General features: G+C 51.2%; 1 protein-coding gene across 1 annotated transcript; it reads right to left on the reverse strand.

Moving 5' to 3' along the window:
* Positions 1–2697: 2697 nt before the first annotated feature.
* Positions 2698–18105, reverse strand: pou6f1 (POU class 6 homeobox 1). Its single transcript, XM_088921554.1, has 11 exons — positions 17791–18105; positions 13458–13552; positions 12197–12374; positions 11275–11411; positions 10156–10381; positions 9302–9504; positions 7913–8041; positions 7272–7499; positions 5130–5274; positions 4336–4504; positions 2698–3043 (listed from the first exon to the last, which is right to left on the reverse strand). Exons 2-11 carry the CDS (start codon positions 13527–13529, stop codon positions 2698–2700), a joined length of 1833 nt encoding a protein of 610 aa, XP_088777680.1. The 5' UTR covers positions 13530–13552; positions 17791–18105.
* Positions 18106–23395: the final 5290 nt, after the last annotated feature.

Below are 23395 nucleotides of genomic sequence, written 5' to 3' on the forward strand. Positions count from 1 at the left end.
AAAGAGTTTAGTCACTTCACATCTTCTCTGCAACGTCACTTTCCGATTAGTAATAAAGAGGGAGCTATCTTAGCCTGGCAGGAAGTGTTTTACGAAAATGGCTCTCTGCATCTCCAGGTGTATTCAGTGTGCTGATACCACAATTTTTGAGGACTTTCAAACAACGTCCGGGACTGTTATCTGTAAAGCAACAGATAAAAAGATAATACCACACTGCCTCTCAGTTTAAGAGGCTACATCAGTACCATTTCTAACATTTCTGTAAAAGAGAAAATTAAAATATGACTGGCGCTACAATATTGAAAAACAACTGCTTTATCTCCTTGTAAACTGAAAAGGTGTAAAGAGGCTTTTTTTCAAGCCAACCCCCCCCCCCCTTCACATTATGGGTCAGGAACGCTTTGCAGTTGGTTTTCATTATTTCATGCCTTCTGTATCCCGGAGTGCACAAACCCGTTTGCCTGGTACTCCGGAGCAGTTCACCTGTCGCAGCATCACGGCTGCACGTCTTGAAATGTCTTGAGAACTTGTTCCAGCAGATTCCTTGATCTTTCGCCCCTACCAGTTACAAGCCAAGACAAATGGTGGCACTATACTTCCACACAAGTCACAGCGCTGACGATACAGTTAACCTTAACTGTAATGTGTCTTGGCATGGTCCAGATCCTGGTCAGCTGGGCTTCTCGCTACCTGCCCTGTGTTTCTGCAGTACTGGCGTGTCCACACAGACCTCCTCCAGAAGAACAATAACAAAAAGCTCCAAAGAGCTACAGCACTTGCTTTTTGGTCTGTTATTTACCTATTTGTGAGCCAGGAGCACAGCAATAATGACCTATGATGTCACAATGGCCAAAGCACATACTGGTCAGGCTGTTCTTTTGGAAGGGGTCAAAGGGCACAGAGAGCCCCCCCCCCCACCAGCCACCTAAGTCCTTAGAAGCGGAGCATAAAAAATACCTAGAAGCTGTCAGGATGGGAATAAGGGTTAGAGCCTTAAAAGAGCCATCAGCAGTTCTGGAAACAAACTACTCTTTAGTTAGGCAGGGGGATGGAGGTATGCTGGGGCAGAGATCAGAACTGCAGCTGGACTGAAGGACTTTCCGAAGGACTTAGTGAGAACCGGTGGTTTAACCATGCATGCCTCTTAATTATATAATAACTATACTGGTGCTATCGTCTATCACATCTCTTCCCGACCCCTGTCGGTTTTTCAGGGTTGTGCCGAAAGTCCACTTTTGTCCAGAACAAAGTGTGGCTGTCTCTTTCTCCCACCACACATGGGGGTAGAAGAAATACTGGCAAATACCTGTGTAGAGGGAGTCAGGTGGCACCGATATCCTGGCAAGGCAGGGCGTGGGACAAGCCGTGTGGGTGAGGGGACGGAGGGTAGGTGTGAAACCAGTCGTGCTCTGGTGATCCTGTGCACTTCCCCTGGTCGGAAACTTAAATTTTCGTGCTATTCTGATTGACTCCGGGACATCCCGGAGTTTAACAAGTACGTGCTCCTCTCCCACCTGTTTCATCCCATGACTTGGGAGAGAGCGCTGCAGAATTCCCAGCATTCCTGCTTACCAACCTCGTCACTGCCGAGGGCAGTTCATCTTCCTTAAGGATTTATGTCTTTCTGGGACGTCCATGGCTCCAGACATGAACAGGAAGTCCACTTTCAAGCTCCGAAGGCCATGCCATCTGTGTTTTCCGTTGAACAAACAGGATGCCGCCATTTCTAAGTGCTTGAAGCTCCCAGATGTCCCTGCTTCTTCACCACTGATGTGAACAACAGCCTCCTGCACCGGTTCTCAGCTGTCTCGTGCGAAACGAGTCAGGGTCAGACTGCGATGTCTTCTCCAGCACTCTCAGAGTCAAACGCCTCCTCCTCCCCTCCTCTGTTTAAAACAATAAGACAGTTTTTCATTCATCTAGTCTCTTCCCGTTAACCATATCAGGTACGTCACTCCAGCAGAGGAATGAAACAAGGACAGTGGAATAGTCTTTGTACCTTTCAGTCCCTATTTCCCATCAAAGCGTGACTGATAGTCCGGTAAGCTGCACTAGCCCTAGTGCACAATTTATAATTCCTCTGCAGATTCTTATTCATAACCCATCCAACGCAGGCTTGTGAGTGACAGCGTCCACATAGCTGGGAGGAGAGATTCAGAACTTCACGTCAGGATCTTCTGCAGAATCGAGGCGTGCGATCCCGAAGATTCCAAGATCCCCGCATTATTTCCACACGGAAGGAGGGGATCGGTGCACGCCGGGTGGAGATCCGACGCCGAACTAGTGAGCACGCCGCCCGTGCAGGAGGTGAGCGAACGTGTAATGCCTCCACGCACATTTCCCCAAGACATCGGGGTCCCACCAAGTCTGCTAAATCAAGAGTCAGGTAAGGGGGACTAAGCAGGTTGCACTGAATGTGGTGCTCCTGCCGTCTTCAGGTGTGGGTCTCACACACACAGTTACACACGAACAGTCTTGCAATCGGGGCGAGCAATGACGCAGGTGATCAGTACCAGAGGTGAGGGGCAAAGGAGTGAGTTCAGTCTCTGAACACCTTAGGGTTACCTCCCATTCAGCGCTCCCCCTCTCCTCCCCTCCACTCCCCACCTCACCCCCTTTTCCAAATGGAAGTTCCAGTGCCCCCCCCCCCATCCGCTTATCCCCAACCCCACCCCATCCCACCCTCCCCACCTCCTGCTACTGGATCTGGAAAACGTTGAGCTTGCTGGTGTTCTTGAGGGTCTGCCTGCGGTTGCAGAACCAGACGCGGACCACCTCGCGGTCGTAGTTGAGCTCCTTGGCGATCTCGGTGATCTCCTGGCCGGTGGGCAGGGCGTTCTTCTCGAAGTAGGCGTTGAGGACCTCGATGGCCTGCGGCGTGAAGCTAGTCCGCCGTTTGCGCTTCTTGGAGGGCTCGCCGCCCACGAACTCCATCAGGTTCTGCTGGCCCTTCTGGTTCCACAGCTCGGCCTCGGCCAGCCACTTCTCCAGCACCGGCTTCAGCTTCTGGGCGCTCTTGGGGGTGATGTCCAGCTTCTCGAACCTGGAGCACACATTGGGAGGGACATTCACAAAGAGTAAGGGGGGGATGCCACCCCTATCTACACCGCAAGTATGTGGTTCATTTCCGCTCTTACAAGACCGCTCTCTTTCGGAGCTTGTCATCAGGATTGCTGCCAGTGGGGATGAAAGCAGACAGGCTTGGTCTATATATTTGGTTGGCTCTCCCGAAGCCACACTCTCAGAGGGCAATCCTCAAGATTAGGTTGTCCGTTCTGCTCAGAGCCCCATAATGAAATTGAGTTACCGCCTCTACTTTTGCAGGTGCCGTCTTACAAAGTCTGCAGCTTTACACGAGAAGGCTTACAAGTTTCCAAAATGTAAGCCCATGCATTTACTCTAAAGAGAGTGGTTCTGGAGTGCAGGTCATAATACACTTTTAAACCCATTTGTTTTGTCGGACGACACTAAATGACGTAAGGAAATGTTCCTGCACCCAGAACAGCCTTTCACTTATCATTCACTTCCACCCTCAGCACACTTTCTTTTTCCTCAGGTCACCAGCCACACTTTTTCACTGCATAACCCTTCAACTGGAGCTTTTTTTTTCCACATGCACCTTGTCCATACTGATGAGTGTCGCACAGTTCCCCACTATCTACATTGGCCAGACAGGATGCAGACGGGCCCGTCTCTTCGGGGAACACGTTAGTGCAGCAGGATCACAGATTTCCCTGAGAGTTCTTCATTGGCCCTCTGGCGTGCCACGGTTATACCGACCTTTCTTGTGGATCCAAGGAGGAAAAACCAAAAGTATCCTTAAACTAGGTCCTCGCCTTCCCCCATCTCTCGATGATCAACTCAATTCTGTCCAAGTCTCTCCATTTATTTGTGTACCAGATGTCCATTGCTTCGGACACGCTGTCTCGCCTCCCGTACCCAATCGTACAAGCTCTTTCTTCAGTCCTCTGCCACACATTCCCGATCCCTAACTCCTGCCTAAAGTGGATCTGCAGTCGAAACGCTGTTTATTTCTTCAGCATGAAATGAATCTCTTCTCGTTCTTTTGCACCCTGCATGATGCTTGATGCAGCTCCCTGCTAAAACCTCTTCAGAAGAACAAAATATTCACCATCTAGCTTTTGTTTCTGTGCCATTATTATCATCCCTAAATAGCTTTTTCAAACTATGGCAGCAAAATAAATTCGACTAAAAAAGCAATGAACACACTTTATTTTGACCAGAAATTACAATCTTAGCAGGGTGGGTGAATGGCACCCTCACTCTCTCTCCCCCCCGCAGTTCTTCCTCCCAGCCACCAGGTGGCGCTCTTACCTGCAGATGGCAGACTGACTGTAAGCGGGGCCCTCTGTGGCAGTGAGTGCTTGGCCCACCTGAGTCTGCGTCAGGCCCAGGGACAGCCGCCGAATCTTGAAGTTCTTGGCAAATTCGCGGATCTCCTCCAGATTGATCCCCTCCTCGTCCGTCCCGGGAGGCTGGGGCTCTGAAAGAGGAACGGACAAGAAGGGCATGACGATCATCTATTGATTTAGAGGTCATCTACCACGCTCATCCTCATTTTGCACGGGGGGAAGACGTCAGCGATTGGCAAAAGAAGTGCAATGACTTTTCCACTCCCAGATGACATCACGTACCCCAGCCCTGACTACAGGTACCCAAGCTTGCCATGACCTTGGTCGTGCCACTGGCTGACTGATCGGAGCTGATACAGCGCTGGTGGGACAGTCTGGGCTTTGGTCAGCCAGCAGAACACCCATACCAGCCACTCGCCTGGCTCCTGCAAGCTTGCAGTGGCATCACGCTCACGTCAGCGTCAGTGGGACCAGCAGCGTGTCGAACAAAGGACGAGTGGCTCCGACAGTGGCTGTATCCCCCTCCTGTGTGGTGAAGGGCTTGTATCTGCAAGGCTGAGTCTTAAAACACTAGCAGTCCCAAACTGGGAATCGGCTATGTAATCAAAAATAACTGGCGATCGCAATGTCCTTCTAAATAAATTCACCCCGGGGTGAAATATTCAGAGCACAAAAGGAAACCCCCCAGGGTAGCACCCTGTGAAGGATGTCTGTTCTCTGCAGGGTAGTCACGTGATTGTTAGCACGAGCTCTTACTGTTGACAAGCTGCCCGACAGTTGGGGTGTCTCCACAGCCGATGGCGACCGAAGAGGAGATGCTCGTCACGGTCTTGACTGGGGGGGGCTGGGGTGCGATGACCACCGGAGCCTGAGACACCGTCACTCCCGTCACCACGGACCCCTGGAATGGACATTCGGGAAGAACAGACTCTTCACTGGGTTCGTTCCAGAGCTGTCGCACACACCCTCTCCATCGCTGGCCCGTTCTGAAACGTAAGAACCGTGACCACACGCACGCACCATACAGACAGGCGGCCATCATAACTACACGTGAGGAGAGGTGGAATCCCAAAGCTCTGCTTGATCAGCTGCTACAAACAACATCAGAGGCACAAATCTGATTATTACAGTGTGTAATCTAGGTATTACAGTGTGGTTTGGCAGTATCTCGTTGTCTGACCAGAAGGCCTTACAGGGGGTGATCAGGCGTTACACGGGGTGATCAGGTCAGCCCAGTCCATCACTGGAGTACAGCTCCCCTCCATTGTGGACATTTTTACAACTCGCTGTCTCAGGAAGGCTGGAAGTATCGCCAAGAATCATACTGGTCATTCTGGTTTCTAATTTTCCTTCCCTCTCCCCTCTGGTAAGCGTTATAGGAGCATCAAGGCACGAACGTCCAGATTCACTGACAGTTTCTTCCCACAGACTGTCAGATTACGGAACTCTACCCCTGGCTCTGGCTCACACTGATGGGGTTTTTTTTCTAGGATGTATGTTATTTAACTTGTTGTTGTTGCTGCTGCTGTTCCGCGTTAATGTTTTTGGTGTTTCCTTGATGTCTTTGTATTCTCTGTATTGGAGCATACATGCAAATATGTATTTCATTACACTTGTGCATATGACAATAAACTGAACTGAACTGACACATTCCCCTTCTGTCTCAAGTGTGCTCCCGGCCAGCTGAGCAAATTCTGAACTCCTACAGATCAAAGGTCACTCAGCTCCGGATAAACACAGAGAACCTCCCCGCACAGCTCAGGGACAAAGTATAGAGGAGATCTATGGGCCTGAACTCATTTTACACACTCTGGTTCTGCCCAGAGTCATAGTACAACAGTGCACGATAGTACAGTTAATAACTTGGACACTGAGAGCATCACGGAAAGGCGGCAGAAGGCAACAGAAAGAAGAGGATGCTGTTAATATAACAGAACAGGAAGCTGAACCCAGGTTGATCTGAACGGCAGAGTAGCACACTGAGACACACTGTGAGAATGTGATGGACCTGGATCACAGTCGATCGGGCACAATACAGGGCCCCCCCCGGAAAGGGATGAGCAAATGCAAATCCACAAGATCCACTGGACCTGCTCTGCAGGAGATACTCAACATTAAGCCCCTCAGCGAGAGCAGAGAGACTGACATTATATCCTACAGGCAGCAGCACGGAGGCTACAGCACCCCCACTGCACTGCCTGCGAGTGACAACACAGCAGAGTCTAAGGGTCACCTGGGGGCTGATGATCACAGACAGCACAGCGGACAGGGAGTCATTCGCTCGGGCGTCCTTACAGCTCACCGGTGCATTCGCACAGGAAAAAAGAGTGCAGTCTTTCTCAGTGTGCTTGGGCGACTGGCAACAGCTCTTGCTCTGTGGCATGCAGACCACACATTTACAGACTGTGTGAGAAAAGAAATGAAAACGCCAACATAGGCACTAGGGAGTGAAAGCACAGACCTGCAGACCGCGTACAGATGGCCTCAGCCAGTCAAGTCATTTTAAGAGGCACGAGCGCATCTGCAGTTGATTATGTGCAATTCGTGGGCCCATGGCGATATCCCAGCTTTTTTCGAGAGGTGGCAGGACAAGATCCTCGGATTATCTTCTAGCAACTAATCGAGCTAGCTTTTCTTGTTTCTTCTGAGGGATTCAAAATGAACTCCTCTTTTCCAGCCCCTTCAACAGCGATCAGTCTAAGTAATCCAGTGTCTTTGTGGAGAAAGAAGACCATACTAGGAAGACGCACGACTGCAGAGTCAATCTGAGCTCTTGTACAGAAGCCTGCAGCGGACACCTGATGTTTCAAACCTGCTACCTTGAGTTCATGCACACGGACAGGCAGCAGCATGAAACACTCTGCTTCTGGGATTCACGTGGTGACCAGTGCCTCGTACCTGTGCTGTCGGCTTGGCGGGGGCCTGTGTTGGCACACTGGGCTTGGGCAGGACTGTGGCCGGCGTCGGCCCGTTGCCGATGGTGGCAATGATCTGGCCCTGGGCGTTGAGCACCAGCTGCGGGGAGACGGTCTGGACCTGCAGGCTCTGGGTGGAGAGGGCAGGGGACACTGTGGAGCCGGTTGCCAGGGAGGCTGGGTTCACCAGGAAGGGCAGGGTCCCGATCACCTGGCAGAGCGCAGAGCACGGAGCACAGGTCACAGACCCCCGAGAGATCAACCAGAGTGACCCCAGGGGTGAAGATCACAAGCCACCATTTAAAGGCCTACCATGGAGATTTTATATTACTGTTTTTGCCATATTGTCACATTTGTTCTCTTCTTTTCGCACATTAGCCTGATTCACCACAGAGTAATTGTCATAAAGGACTCACAATATTTTCCTTTATTACTGCTGTACATTGTAGTACAAGCATGGTAATCATCAGCATAGAAGAACTAATTACGTTAATTAGTCACATTCAGGAAGCAATTTTCATTCCCAAGGACTGAATACAGCCGAATCCAGGCCAATTAGTTCAAAGAGAGGAAAGCGCTATTCACTGGTGCCAGGAAATCATAACAATGATCCCCCCGCCCTACCTGCCCCTGCGCGTTGGTGATGATCTGCCCGGTGATGCCAGGCATGCCCGAGATGGCGCTGGTGATGATGGGCGTGGTGGCGAGGGAGCTGATGAACTGGGGCTGGGCTCCCAGAGAGGCGGCGCTGATCTGCGACACAGAGACAGGTGATCAGCTGGGGCCCCCCAGCCAGGCCCCCCTGGCACCCCTCAGAAGCACAACGTCTACGAACGAGAGGAGCCCGATCGGCCCGTCATCTGACCCGAGATTCTGCCGGGATTCCGAGTACCGTCCTCATCGGACCCTGACCCGCGGAGAAAGTCGAAAAAGGTCGACGCCATTCTCAGGTGGCAGACCTAGAGGGTGGAGACCACACTGCCCCTGCCCGCAGTGCTGTCTGTAAACAATCCCAGGTGATCCCTGGACAATCCCGGCAAAAACTACATGCGTGGTTCATCCGTGTTGAAACGGTGGCCACTTCACCTCACAGCTGGGAGGCAAACAACCCCTCCTTAGTACAGCTGCTGGATCCACGGGCGATTCCTCATGAGCTGCAAACTGGAGTGTAAACTGCACTGACGGGGCAGGAAGGCCATGTGCTTCACATCATTTACTTCATACACACGTCTACACCAGAGTGCTCTGCGCTACATGTGTGCCCACGTTATCCAGGCAGGATCTAATATCTATATATATATATGTCCAGAAAGCCCTGCAGCTGGTAAAGTCTGGAATGGATCATCAGACCGCTGTACAACGGGAGTCTGGTCTTCATACCTTATCTAAATGAAACTACCTTCTAGTGCTGGAGAGCAGAATGACTTGTGATTTAATTCCACCAGGCCTTTTATCAAATGACAAAGCACAACAACAACATTTCTTAGGTTTTCCTCTAACTTTTCACATTCCACCCACCCGAACTGGGAATCACAGATTATGGTTGTTTTTTTTTTGCGAAAAGTGAGAGTGACCAGGCGTGGTCCCCTGACCATCCAGCCCACTGAGCCGTGTGCGTCTTGACAAGGTGTACGGCCCCCCTGGAGCAGGATGAGCGTCACAGTCCCGCCCCTGCTGGAAGTAACCCTGCGACAGGACAGCGTCCCGACTGGCAGGCTCACACGGAGGCTGCCCTGGCCTGCCTCAGCTGGGACGAGCTCTGGCCTGATTAGCCACTAGGCTCGACCCTGACGGACCCCCTCCCTCACCTAGATGGGCACTACCGATCGCGCCCCAGCTCCTGGGAAATCCCAGTCACACACAGCTGCTGCTGCATTCATTCATTCCTGACTTATTAGTTCTTGGAGACCCCCGTCAGTGAGGGTGTCAGGGGAGCCTGCAGGCCTTTCCTGCAGCAGGAGGGAGTGACCTGCCTCACTGGACCAATGGGCGGGCGAGGGGCAGTGCGCTCACAATGGCAGGGTTAATGGAGATGCCCGCCGTCTGCAGCGTGGCCACACTTGCGCTGGGCTCCGAGGCTTTGGGCACGGCGGCCGCAGCAGGACTGGCGTTGCTCTGCGCAGCTGGCTGCGTCATCTGCGGCTGCGCCTGCTGCTGCAGGACCGTCTGCGCAGGGGCGTGCAGCTGCGGCTGGACGGTGTTCAACACGGTGGCCGCTGGAAAGAGAAAAGAAGATGTGGCACTAGTCCTACTGCACGCCTAGATTGTTAACTAGCAACTGGCGCAGCTATGAATCTTAAAGACTACTTCCTCCACATTCCTTTACATCCATCCATTTTCTAATCGCTGAGGCCGTGAGGGAGTCATAGCCTAACCTGGCAAGTAACGGGCACAAGGCAGGGTACACCCTGGAGGGGACGCCAGTCCATCGCAGGGCACACACACACCAGGGCCAATTTTCACCTACCATTTAACCCATTTAACCTACCGGCATGTCTTTAGACTGGGGGAGGAAACCAGGGCACCCAGAGGAGATCACTCGAATACATGGAGAACATGCAAACTCCACACAGATAGCACCCCAGGGCCGGATCTGAACCCAGGCTGCAATGCTAAGCACTGTTCCACCGTGCCACCTCCACATTCTCTTCATTTGGCACAATTCCCTTAAAACAATTAGTTTTCCAGCACACAAGGTTACAAGGTATGCAAACAACAGTACAATAACAGGTCTGTTACTGTTGGGGCCCAGAGGGAAGAGCGCCACCTACTGCCTCCCGGACACCAGTACAACAGCACTGAAACGGTGTTAGCTACTGTATCTATCACACCGGTGCCCTTTCCCAAGCACGCTGCAGGCTTCTCACCCTGCAGGCCGGTAAAGGGCAGTTTCAGGACCCCCCCAGCTGGGGACGCAGCGGTCAGCCCCGGGAGGGTGGTCACGGTGGCCGTAGGGAAGGTGAGGACTGCCAGGCCCTGCTGCCCGCCCATCTGCCCCGCCACGCTGAGCGGGATCAGGAGGGGCTGGGTCACTGCGCCCGTCTGAGCCATCATCCCCGTCACCACCGTGGTCAGCCCGTCCTGTGTCAGCAGCTGAGAGACAGGAGACAGGGAGAGGGAGACAGGGAGGTCAGAGAGAGACAGGAGACAGGGAGAGGGAGACAGGCAGGCCAGAGGGAGACAGGAGATGGAGAGTGAGACAGGCAGGTCAGAGAGAGACAGGAGAAAAGGAGACAGGGAGGCCAGAGAGAGACAGGAAACAGGGAGAGTGAGAGTGAGACAGGAGACAGGGAAAGTGAGACAAGGAGGTCAGAGAGAGACAGGGAGGTCAGAGGGAGACAGGAGACAGGGAGAGTGAGACAGGGAGGCCAGAGGGAGACAGGAGATGGAGAGTGAGACAGGCAGGTCAGAGAGAGACAGGAGACAGGGAGAGTGAGACAGGAGACAGGGAGAGTGAGACAGGGAGGCCAGAGGGAGACAGGAGACAGGGAGATCAGAGGGAGACAGGAGACAGGGAGAGGGAGACAAGGAGATCAGAGGGAGACAAGAGACAGGGACAGTGAGACAGGGAGGTCAGAGGGAGATAGGGAGAGTGAGACAGTGATGAGGAGAGAGGGAGATGAGGGGAAAGACAGATAATGAGAGAGGGAGAGAAAAAGGGAGAGTGGGTGAGGGAGAATAGCAGGCGAAAGAGGTTGAGGAGGAGGTGGAGCTTAGAGGAGCCAAATAGGGGCATAGATGAGAAAATGTGTTTTCTTGTCCTGGTTTTGAATCACCAATCAAAGCAGAGACAGAGCACAGAAGAGAGAGAAAGTGAGGCAGAGTGTGAGACAGAGAGAAGGACGGCTACAGACTGAGGGAGACGGACGCTGTGCGGAGATCGGGCAGTCTGATGGACCCCAGCAGGACAGGATCCCATGGACTCCACTGTCCTGGACGAGGACAGCTCCGCTCCCCCAGGGCTGCCTGACCGCGCTCGGCCTCACCTGGGGGCCTGCCTGGACCGTGATGGGCAGCGCCGTCTGCGGCTGGGAGGAGAAGGGCATGGTGGTGGCACCAGCCTGGGGCACCGTCTGGGCAGCTGGGGCCGTGGGGACCAGGGCTGCTTCCCCATCGCTGGGAGCTGAGGAAGAGAGTGGGAACGACACGCAGATGAGAGAACAGGGAGCAGGACTTCAGAACAAGGATGGTCACTAACGTTCCATTCCAACGCAAGTTAGTCAGTCCCCAGTAACTTCAGTCATCTCCCGTAACCGGATCAACCCATTCCTTATCAGAAATCTGCTTACTCCCGGGAAGGGTCCAACAAACCAGAGCATATCCTAGGAATATGAGGTGCCATCATGGATACAGCACTAATCCACTGTAAAGACAGCAGTTATCCCAGCCCTGGGATATGGGAGATGGGAACAAGCTACGGAGGAAACTGGAGCACCGAGCAAAAGCTGCAATCCAAGAAGAACATGCAAACTCCCCCCAGAACATACCAATTGCGAGAATGTAACGGATTGGAGTGCAATCCAAGCACATGAGTTCCTGTCCCAGGAGTTGCCTTTTCATCAGCTGTTTTACTTTTTGCAGAAACTGTCAACTGTGACACAGCGCCAGAATTTGCCAGAACTTGCATGTGTGCTCAGACACATGAGCTTGCCTTGATTCGCACTATCCTGTCTCTGGAGTAGCCTCAGAGGGAGGACAGGGGAACCTCACTGGTTCTCCTCTCGCTCGGAACCCTTCCCAAGCTTCGCACGAGATCCTGGATGACTGCGATCCCCGTTAGCCCACTGTGCTTCATTTGAGTCCGGGTCTCAGCTGGGCAGTGACACACAGCCCCGATTCCAACCACACAGAGCTAATCCATTCTGAGGTCTCCCTGAACCCTCAGTTCTAGCACCCTGTGGGACCCACCTGCGGTCCCGGCGTTTCCTTGCGGTGCCGGGGGGTCGTCCGCACGCGTTTCGCCTGGCTCCAGGGCCGGACCGCCCACGCTCTCCCCCCTTTTCCCATCAGCCCCCGCTGCCTGCACAGAGGCGTCAACTTCCACCTCCAGGACTCGGATGGTCTCATGTCCGGACATCACGATCACCTGAAGGGGACAAGGGAGGGGCAAATGGCAAAAAATAAAGCTTTTCTTTCTGCACTGAACTGACTCGTTCAGTGTGGCACTGTGGCTACGGATCTGCGCCTGTGGCCGGAAGGTTGCCAGTTCAAATCCCGCGGCCGGCAGAGGAATCCTACTCCATTGGGGCCCTACTCCTTAACCCCAACTGCTCCAGGGGCACCGTATAAATGGCTGACCCTGCGCTCTGACCCCAAGCTTCTCTCCCTGTCTGTGTGTCTGTGTCTCATGGAGAGCAAGCCGGGGTATGCAAAAAGACAAATTCCTAATGCAAGAAATTGTATAGGACCAATAAAGTGATCTTACTTGAGCTGATACGAGTGGCTGTGACCTGAGAACAGGACATCACACAGAGGCTCATGGGAGTGAGGAACCAGCTGCCCAGCCATGCTGTTGATGAGATTCTGGGATCAATCAGTTTCTAAAAACCAAACGAGCCAGACAGACTCCTCTGGACTGCAAACCTCCTGATGTCCTCCCTGCCGGAAATCTTTCAGGGAGAGACAAGGAGGAGCTTACTGGTGCAACTAGCATTTGAAACGATTTTGTCTCTGCTTTCAGACCATGGAGATGCCCATTAGAAAGACAAATCCATGACCCAGTCCATGAGCAAGTGCAACAAAATAAAGAAACCGATTTTAGCTGGGACTCATCTGGGACAAATTACCGGCAAATGCTTTCTAGCAGTCAGTGACAGCAGGTGTAGCTCTCAGTAGCTGTCAAGTGCTGGAACAAGGCTCTGGTTCCACCACAGAGGTGAGTTTGAGTTGTTCAGGTTTCACAAAGCCCTGCATACTGGAGAATTAATAAAACATCTGAAAATGAAACATCTCAACAGGAGCTGTTGCAGAATGGACTGGGCACGGACTCGGCAGCAGATTCCGTCTCCCTGGCCTTTGCAAACACCGGAAACAGAGCAGCCTTACGCCAACGCCTCCAGCCAGGGTCTCCTTTCAGAAACCGAAGAGAGGGATGGGACAGGTCTGGAATGGGGTCAATGAGAAGTCACATGATCTGGGAAGCGAGCTCAACGCAGGAACTGAGACGTACCTGCTCATTGACCGTGAGAGGCCCGTCGTTGCCTGTCAGCTCCTCTGAATCCATGGTCCCTTCCTGGGTCATACAGCTGTCACAGAACCTTCATACTGGGAAGCAACAACAAGTTGCATTACCATTTCCATCCAGCAGGGCGGCGCCAGTAACAAAACCTCGCCACCACTACGTCTTCGTGAAACAAACAACTAAATACAGAAAGCTGCAGTCCGGTAATGATTATAATATTTACCTTTTTATTTGGAATGAACCTTTTTGGGCAGAAAGGTGGTGCAGTAGTTAGCATTGCTGCCTCACAGCTCTGGGGTCCCGGGTTCAATTCTTGGGGTGCTGTATGGAGACAGTATGTTCTCCCCATGTTCGCATGCTTTTCGTCTGGGTGCTCTGGTCTCCTCCCACAGTCCAAAGATACTGGAGGTTAAGACAGCACCCCAGGTCTTGAATTAAACCCATGCGTTGTGAGGCAGCGAAGGTAACCACTGTGCCATCATAGTGCCATACTATGTATGTTTTAAGTGATAATTAAAATACACCATTATAATCATGGTTATAAATTCCAGATTTTCCCATAATATAGCCCCTTTAATACTATCTTTTCAGATCTGGCTGAAACACATCTGCAGCCTTTAATCCAGTTAAAAAATCCAGATTTGAAAGTACTGGATCGAGGCTCTGTTTGGCCCACAGTCACATGTAGCAGAGAGCGACACAGCTCTTGCATGACGTCATCGGAAGCGCACAGCTGGCGGACAAGTCACAGAGGTCAACCCCAGCCCAGAATCTCACCAGTCACTGGTCACTGGTCACTGGTCACTGGTCACTGGTCAGGCTCGACTCCGCAACACCTGGACTGTACGGCTTCACCTGAGCTCTGAACCAGCGCCTTCACTGCTTCACTCACTTTCTTCGTTACTATTGTTATTATTACAATGAATAATGAAGCTGGGCTGTCTAGACAACTCTGCAAAATTCATGGGAGCATCAGAATAACCTCAGAATAATTGCAGAGTTTTGAGAATTCTCTCCTCCAAACTGTGCAAGACTCTTCCAGTCTGTTCAAATCACTCCCTTCACACGGAGCTAAAGAATGCCAAATAAACTAGCAGCTGTTTCTAAAACACCCTCCAACACGCCACGTAATAATGAGTCTGCATTTTAGCCGCAGGGGTTACATATACAATATATTGTATAAAAACATATACAATAGATTGACATTTGATACCACAAAAGCAGAACCCCAGAGTCTGGAGCAGAATTTTAATGCAACTGGGTCTCATTAATATTTAGAGCTCTTTTAGAATTCGCGGGTAGCTGGTTTGGCACACTACTATTTCTTCCAATGGGACCTGCACTTGATGACCTCACTCTCAGTTAAAGGGCGTGTTTGTCTGGTTATAACCACTGCTGGCATGTTGCCCAGAGAGACACCGGTATCGAGGCTCATTTGCAAATATTGCCAAGTCAGCAGGGCGACTGATCAGTGTCTCGCTTGGCTCAATCATGACACCTTGAGGTTCCACACCGAACACCAGAATCGGAGCTATTCTAATCCAGCTGTGAAATTTGCCTTACTTTGCAAGTTCACTACTAGAAGTGAGCGTGTCCCAGTGTGTTGCCCAAGACTCGTTCTGGGGCCCTGATTCAATCACGCAGTCATGGTCAGGCAAACTGGACAATGAGACAGCAGGAAGTGCAGCACATGAGATATTTCAGGGATGTAGTAGGGATGGGTAACATGGTGGCACAGTGGTGAGCGAGCATTGCTGCTTTACAGCGCTGGGGCCCTGGGCTCCATTCCCAACCAGGGGTGCTGTCTGTGTGGAGTTTGCATGTTCTCCCCACGTTTGCATGGGTTTCCTCCTGGTGCTCCAGTTTCCTCCCATAGTACAAAGACATACTGGTAGGCTAACTGGCTTCTGGGAAAACTGGCCCTGGATTTGAGTACGTGTGTGTCTGTCTACCCTGCAATGGACTGGCGTCCCATCCAGGGTGTACCCTGCATTGAGCCTGCTGCTTGCTTGGACAGGCTCCGGCGCCCCACAGTCCTGAACTGGAAGAAGCTGATAGGAAAAGGATGGGAAACAGGGATGGTATCTTTTCAGGGTTCAAACTCCAGTTCAAAGAGTAGCTACTGAGAGTGACCATGATGTCCAGGGACAGGGGAGTGACCATGGTGTCCAGGGACACAGGACACAGGGGAGTGACCGTGATGTCCAGGGACACAGGACACAGGGGAGTGACCGTGATGTCCTGGGACACAGGACACAGGGGAGTGACCGTGATGTCCAGGGACACAGGGGAGTGACCGTGATGTCCAGAGACATGGGACACAGGGGAGTGACTATGATGTCCAGGGACACAGGGGAGTGACCATGATGTCCAGAGACACTGGACACAGCAGTGACCGTGATGTCCTGGGACACAGGACACAGGGGAGTGACCGTGATGTCCAGGGACACAGGGGAGTGACCGTGATGTCCAGGGATAAATAAGCTTTAAATAGCTTTCCTGTTGAATGATCAATCATATCCACCTATACACACAAATATCTTGTACCGTCTTTATCCAGTTCAGGGTGACAGGGGAGAGGGCACACTGCAGGCCCAAGACAGGATGAGCCCTGAACGGGGCGCTAGTCCATGGCAGGGCACGCACAGACACCCACTCGCACCAGCAGCCACTTAACCTGCCAGCCTGTCTTTGGACTGTGGGAGCAAACTGAGGCACCTGGGGGGAACCTGAGCAAACGCAGGGAGAACATGCAAACTCCACACAGACAGCATCCCAGGAAATGAACCCAGGGCCTCATCGCTGCAATGGCGGCAATGCTAACCACTGCGCCAGAGTTCCACCAGACAAAATATATACTGGACTTAATTCTGATCTGGTCGATTTATCCCATACTTACTTTGGAGCTGCTAGTGTTTAATGTAGCATGTTATAACTTTCATGTTCAAACTCTAATATTTGCATGTACACAGAGGCAAGCAGGGATACATAGTATATCAGAATGTTATGGTTTCTTAGTGAAAGTTAACAATAGCTTAAAAATCTATGCAATAATTCATATTTGGTCATACATTTATTTTTAACATTTTGTAAGACGTCTGTGAACTCTCTTACTCCCAGCCATTCTAAAGTTCTTTCAGCTGTAAATAATTTTTAAAATGATGCCTGATGCGTAATTTAACAACGTGCAAAATTAAAGCCTAGTTTTGGAAAAGCGGCTCACTTTAGTGAAAAGAAATGATCTGTAGCCCGATTTGTTGTTCTTTTCAGTTACTTGACGTACAGCTACAAGACGTACCGAAAACACACTTTCTTTTCACTTTTCTAGGCAAACTCCAAAGAATAAAGAAGTGACAACAACATATTTTAAAGAATAGCAAAATTTAATTCATCTGCAGTTAATGAGCTCAATCAGGTTACACGTACAAAGCCCCTTTGTACAGCAAATGTAAACAACCCGAATATGGGTGTCATTTTACTGGCTCTAAAAACACACTTTGGCTTTTTGGGGTTGGGGGAGGGGTTATTTCAATATGCACAAGGTTACATAACGCATACAAATACAATACAGTATCTCATGAATTATTTATAACGGGTGCTGCAAGAATAGGATGAAAAAATAGGAACTAGCGCTTGTCACCCATTACAAGTTCAGTGCACAACACGATACTTAAAATAAAAAAAATATATTTAACAACAGCCGAAAAAAGGAAAGTATAAGTTGTATTTTATGTTCCCGTTTTAGTAACACGTGTCAACCTGAGACTATGTTCTTGAAATACACTGCTCTTATTAACAGAAGACGATCTGGTATAAATAAACATTTAGAGGTGGAGACGTTCCTCTCTTTTTTAGAAGGCGGCCTATTAGGGCCTAGTCTCTCTCCCGCATCCCCTCTTCCGCCTGGACAAACGGGGATCGCATCCTACAGATGATAAATATGTATTGATCACACGACAGCGTCAATGAAAACACGGCCGCTCGCGCCGCGAGCCCCAGACGCGACCAGCCCGAGCGGTCTCGCGCAGGTCCGCCGTCTCCCGCGGCACGAGCTGTTCTGATCCAATAACGCTCGCTCGCGCCGGGACCCCGCTTGCCCCGCACACGCTCGCTCGCGCTCGCCGAGCCTCTCGGCTGCGGTAGCCAGCCGAAGCGATCTATTTGATATTTTATCCCCCACTCTTTATCATAAATATATAAATTATGCTAATTAAGACCATTGCATATTAACCAAACAAAAAAAACCTCCCATTTTATTCTCCTTCTTCCCTCTTACAATAAGCACACCCCCTTCAAAAAACGCTTACCAAGAGCAACTTACCGTTCATGCGAGACTTTTTGACCGTTTTCGCTCTTTTTTGAAACGCTTTGCTACTGTTTGAGGAGACGGGTAATTAAAAATTCATCTCACAGCTTGCAGCTGGGCACTATGGCTGAACACAAAGAGGTATTTGCATTGATAAAGAGGGTCGGAGCGCCTCAGAACCTCCTCTCCTTAATATTTAATGACGGTCCCGCGGTTACCTGGAGCGCCGGTGAACTCCGAACACCTTGGGGCACTTGGAAAACGGCGCTTTCCGCAGAAAAGTCCCACAAAATTCATATAAAATTGCTCTTTTGCACTACGTCATGAACATAATTTATGCAAGGCCAGTATTGCATGGAAAAAACACCGACTGCCGGACTGAAGGGGGAGCTCTTATTTTCTTAAAGAGAAAGCGGCCGATTTCACTATTTAAAAACAAGTGCGGATTTAGGGCACTGCAGCTGTACGAACAAAGGTTTAGCGCGGTCAGAACAGCCCTCGGGACATATATCGTTTTAGTTATATGATATTCTAAAGTTTTGTGTATATCTGTGCCTTCTTTGTGACAAGAAACTGAAGTTCTTTTACAAACGGAATGCTCGAACCGAGAACAGCAGGTGGCTGTCTCCCTCCCTCTCCAGACCTCCGACATGACCCAATGGGTCACTGGGGTCATTGCGATCATGGGGTCCCGGGGTCGATTCTGGCCCGAAGCATCTTCTGTGTGGAGCTCGTGTTCCACCTTGGGGGTTTTTTCTGCTGCTGCAGTTTCCTTCCGCCATCCAGAACCTTCCCAACGCTGCACTTCATCTTAGCCAAAAGGCTGGGAAGCGATTCCCATCCTTCACAATGCTAACTGGCATCTCTAAAGCATGTCCTGTGATGGACTGGCGTCCCGTCCAGCGCATGTGGGTCCTGTGAGTAACTGGTGTCCTGTCCAGCGTGTGGGTCCTGTGAGTAACTGGTGTCCCGTCCAGGGTGTGTGTCCTGTGATGGACTGGCGTCCCGTCCAGTGCGTGTGGGTCCTGTGAGTAACTGGTGTCCTGTCCAGCGTGTGGGTCCTGTGAGTAACTGGTGTCCCGTCCAGGGTGTGTGTCTTGTGATAGAGTGGCATCCCGTCCAGGGCGAGTGTCCTGTGATGGACTGGTGTCCCGTCCAGGGTGTGTGTCTTGTGATGGACTGGCGTCCCGTCCAGTGCGTGTGGGTCCTGTGAGTAACTGGTGTCCTGTCCAGCGTGTGGGTCCTGTGAGTAACTGGTGTCCCGTCCAGGGTGTGTGTCTTGTGATAGAGTGGCATCCCGTCCAGGGCGAGTGTCCTGTGATGGACTGGTGTCCCATCCAGGGTGTGTGTCCTGTGATGGACTGGTGTGTGTCCTGTGAGTAACTGGCGTCCCATCCAGCGTGTGCCTCCTGTGACAGAGTGGCAGTACGTACAGTCCCGTCCAGGGCGAGTGTCCTGTGATGGACTGGTGTCCCATCCAGGGTGAGTGTCCTGTGATGGACTGGCGTCCCGTCCAGTGCGTGTGGGTCCTGTGAGTAACTGGTGTCCCGTCCAGGGTGTGTGTCTTGTGATGGACTGGTGTCCCGTACAGGGTGTGTGTCCTGTGATGGACTGGTGTCCCGTCCAGGGTGTGTGTCCTGTGATGGACTGGCGTCCCGTCCAGTGCGTGTGGGTCCTGTGAGTAACTGGTGTCCTGTCCAGCGTGTGGGTCCTGTGAGTAACTGGTGTCCCGTCCAGGGTGTGTGTCTTGTGATGGACTGGTGTCCCGTCCAGGGCGAGTGTCCTGTGATGGACTGGTGTCCCGTCCAGGGTGTGTGTCTTGTGATAGAGTGGCATCCCATCCAGGGTGAGTGTCCTGTGATGGACTGACGTCCTGTCCAGGGTGAGTGTCCTGTGAGTGACCGGTGTCCTGTCCAGGATCAGGTCCTGTCTGGTGTCCCGTGTCTGCCAGCTCGCTATAATATCAAGGATAGTGTGGTAACTATGAATGCTAGGATGGGATAATTCATTCTTAAAATAAAAAAACCTCATTTAATTCTATAAACCAGGAAGACCCTTCCTTCCTTCCTCAGGCAACCCCAGCTTCCAGCTCACAGTGATCCATTTATTTTTGCTTTGTGTTCTGAATACCTGCAGTTCACAGCCCTGAGCACCAGTCACCAGTCAGCTAGACTGCCTTCCAAGCTCACCTCCTCCCCTTGGGCAACCCCAGCAAGTTAGAGCCCTTCCAGGTCTGATCAGCCAGGCTGTGGCTCATCCCTTTGATGTTTACTGCAGGCCAGTCGCATCAGGAAACATCCATCCATATGCATGAGGTGGGACATATGAATAATAATGACCCTCCCCATGAAAATGCATATTAATTTGACAGATCACGCAGGTTATTGAGTTATGACTGGCTTGCAGATGAGGGAGAGAAATCAGGGGTTCTCCAAACATTTTGGCTGGGTAGGACGCCCCTATTTAAATCTGTGCTTTCCTTGTTAACTTACAAAGCTAACTAACAAACAACTTGAAGTATAGTAGTTAATCCACAAATAATAAAACATTAGGGGCAGCACTCCAGGGCAAGAGATCCTCAAAAAGCCTGATCAAAGCATTTTTGTTGAAGAAGGCACAACTGATTACGGAGTGTGGAGCTTGTATTTGACCTGTCTCAGTGAGATGTTTTGCCAGAGTTCTCTGACTCTCCCTCTTTTCAAGTCCTACAATATAGCAGACACATTAATAGTTCTTGTGAAGTGTAGGAAGAGCAGTGTTGTTATAAGACACGTTATGCTAAACTGAACACATGTGAGTAGTTGTATAAGGGACAGGATGGACAATGTTCCTAGGCACGATGCAAGGCCAGGCTGAAAGAGCTGGCATGGATTAGAAGAGACAGATGAGCCTCAGTAGCTGTGGCTGTTTAGTTCAAGTGACCTCTGGTAAACCAGCCCTGTACAAGACTGGGCACAATCTCCCATCACACACCACAGCAGGCCCAGCTTCACTCCTGGCCAGTATAGATAGATAGATAAGACAAAATGTGCATAGGTATATACAGATTGAGTGTCCAAAAAAGTACAATGGAGCAACATGCTGTCCACAGATGAGCAAATGAAGGGCTAACAGTCCTAGCCCTAGTATCAGACTCGGGCCAGAGCCTTGCACCAGTAAATCCAGGTAAGGGCTTGCGGCTACAGCCTAAAGGTTAAAGGTCATTTCCCCCATTAGAGGAAGCATGTTGCTTTACTCCCCTGCTGTATCTGTGGAGCTGTGGTCAGGGTTCTAGACTGGTAGCTGGAAGCTTGTGGGTTAAAATCCTAGGGAAAACAATGTTGTTGTTGTTTTTGTTGTTGTTGTAGACCTGGGCAATTTGAAATGCTCCAGTTAATTACCCAGCTGTATAAATAATAATAATAATTGCTTACACTTATATAGCGCTTTTCTGGACACTCCACTCAAAGCGCTTTACAGGTAACGGGGACTCCCCTCCACCCCCACCAGTGTGCAGCTCCACCTGGATGATGCAACGGCAGCCATAGTGCGCCAGAACGCTCACCACACACCAGCTATCAGTGGGGAGGAGAACAGAGTAATGTAGCCAATTCATAGATGGGGATTATTAGGAGGCCATGATTGGTAAGGGCCAATGGGAAATTTGGCCAGGACGCTGGGGTTACACCCCTACTCTTTTCGAGAAACACCCTGGGATTTTTAACGACCACAGAGAGTCAGGACCTCGGTTTTACGTCTCATCCGAAGGACGGCGCCTGTTTACAGTATAGTGTCCCCATCACTATACTGGGGCATTAGGACCCACATGGACCGCAGGGTGAGTGCCCCCTGGTGGCCCCACTAACACCTCTTCCAGCAGCAACCTTAGTTTTTCCCAGAAGGTCTCCCATCCAGGTACTGACCAGGCTCACACCTGCTGACCTTCAGTGGGTTGCCAGCTGTGAGTTGCAGGGTGATATGGCTGCTAAATGAGAGCAAATGTTTAGTCGCTTTGGATAAAAGCATCAGGCAAATAAACTAGTCGCTGGAAGGCCATCTCTTCAGGCAGCCTCTGAGCTGCTGCTGTTACTGCAGGCGGCCCGTGCAGAGTCCTGTCTCTGGTCGGGTGGGGGAGGGTAGACAGGTGTGCTCCCCTCTCTCCATGGAGCGAGAGGGGGGTAGATAGGGGAGTGTTCTGCGCACCTATCTGAGCTCCCTGCTGCCAGCTCAGGTGAACCTCTCCTCCACGCCTGCACCTCCAGGGACATGCAGCTAGGCAGCGCTCTCCGAACTCCGCCCAGCTCTTCCCTCTACTCGAACACGCTCTCCGCAATAGCCAGGTGAAGCTCAACTACTGCATTCTGAATCCAGGAGAAAATACCTCTGGACATCCTTTAAGAAAACCTGATATGATCACAAAATCCATCAGGAAGGTTTCTTTGCACAGACCCTGGAAATGTAGTTATGTATTTATATTGCTCTGGCCATGAATATTTAACTGCTTTCCCGCCAGTTGGCAACCCGTCTCATCTGAATGCATTAGCATACCATTACCATGGCACTGAAAGGGGAGAGCTGGGATTGCGGAATGCTGCTGAATCCCTAATTAGCCCAGATCCGAGCGTCGATTTCCACTCAACTGCGTTGCTTCATCACAGATTTCCTTTAGCCCTGCAGCCGAGCGCATCTCCCCCCCCCACCGCCTCCACTACCGCTGCTACTCAGCCCTCCCCCCCCCCACTCCCATAACCCCCGGCCACCTCTCCACCACCCAGACCTCCCGACTTCCTCATTAACGGATCCAAAGTGTCCGGCTCTCAGAGGTGACCTTTCTCTCCACTTGAAATCTTCCCCTCGAAAACCTTGAGCGCCCCTCCCTGTACCTACCGTGAGCCGGAGGGCTTTTTCTGATCTCGCCTCTGGCGTACCGCACAGAAAACAAGGAGGTGCGCCTTTGCACAAAGGGTGGTGGGTGTCTGGAACAAGCTAGCGAGACGCGGCACTAAAGCATTCCCCTCAGATCCTTCAGGAATGCGCCAGGTGAGCTCCTCACTCCGGGATGCTACAATCAACGAAACAAGATGGGCCAAAGAGCTGGATTTCATTTGCAAATACCTGTGTCCTTAATTGTGCTTAATTGTGTAAAAGCCTTCAGAGATGACCTGAAAGAAGATAAGGGTCACACACTCTGTGAAGGCGAGTTCATCCCCAGAAATGACGCCTTCGCAGAGTTCCTTGGAAACAGGATCAGTGTCTGTCCTGGGTCACCGGTGTTTCTGCCTGAACCGTTTTCACAGGGTCATGGTCAGCTTGTGTGTATAGTAAACTCACACTCGAGCAGAGCTCTACATTGGAGGTGTTGTGTTAAAGCAGGGAGACACATTATCTCCACAAACATCAAAGTCCCGCTTAGGGCTGCTGTTACTGCTCCCTTCCACTTTCCGTGATCCATCACAGGCCGTGATCCGTCTGTGGACAGAGCTCAGCTCAGTGAAAATAAAAACAGGTTCTCCCCTGCCCTGTTTCCAGCAGGCCAAAGAACGACAGAAACACCACAGCCCAGGCAAGCCTGAGCCGTGAAGCACTGCGAAGGCAGTACGAGGGAACTTTTTTGCTGACGACAACGGCAGAACAAATACTT

The sequence above is a fragment of the Atractosteus spatula genome, chromosome 1 (assembly GCF_055471065.1).
Source record: "Atractosteus spatula isolate fAtrSpa1 chromosome 1, fAtrSpa1.hap1, whole genome shotgun sequence".
Lineage (NCBI taxonomy): Eukaryota > Metazoa > Chordata > Actinopteri > Semionotiformes > Lepisosteidae > Atractosteus > Atractosteus spatula.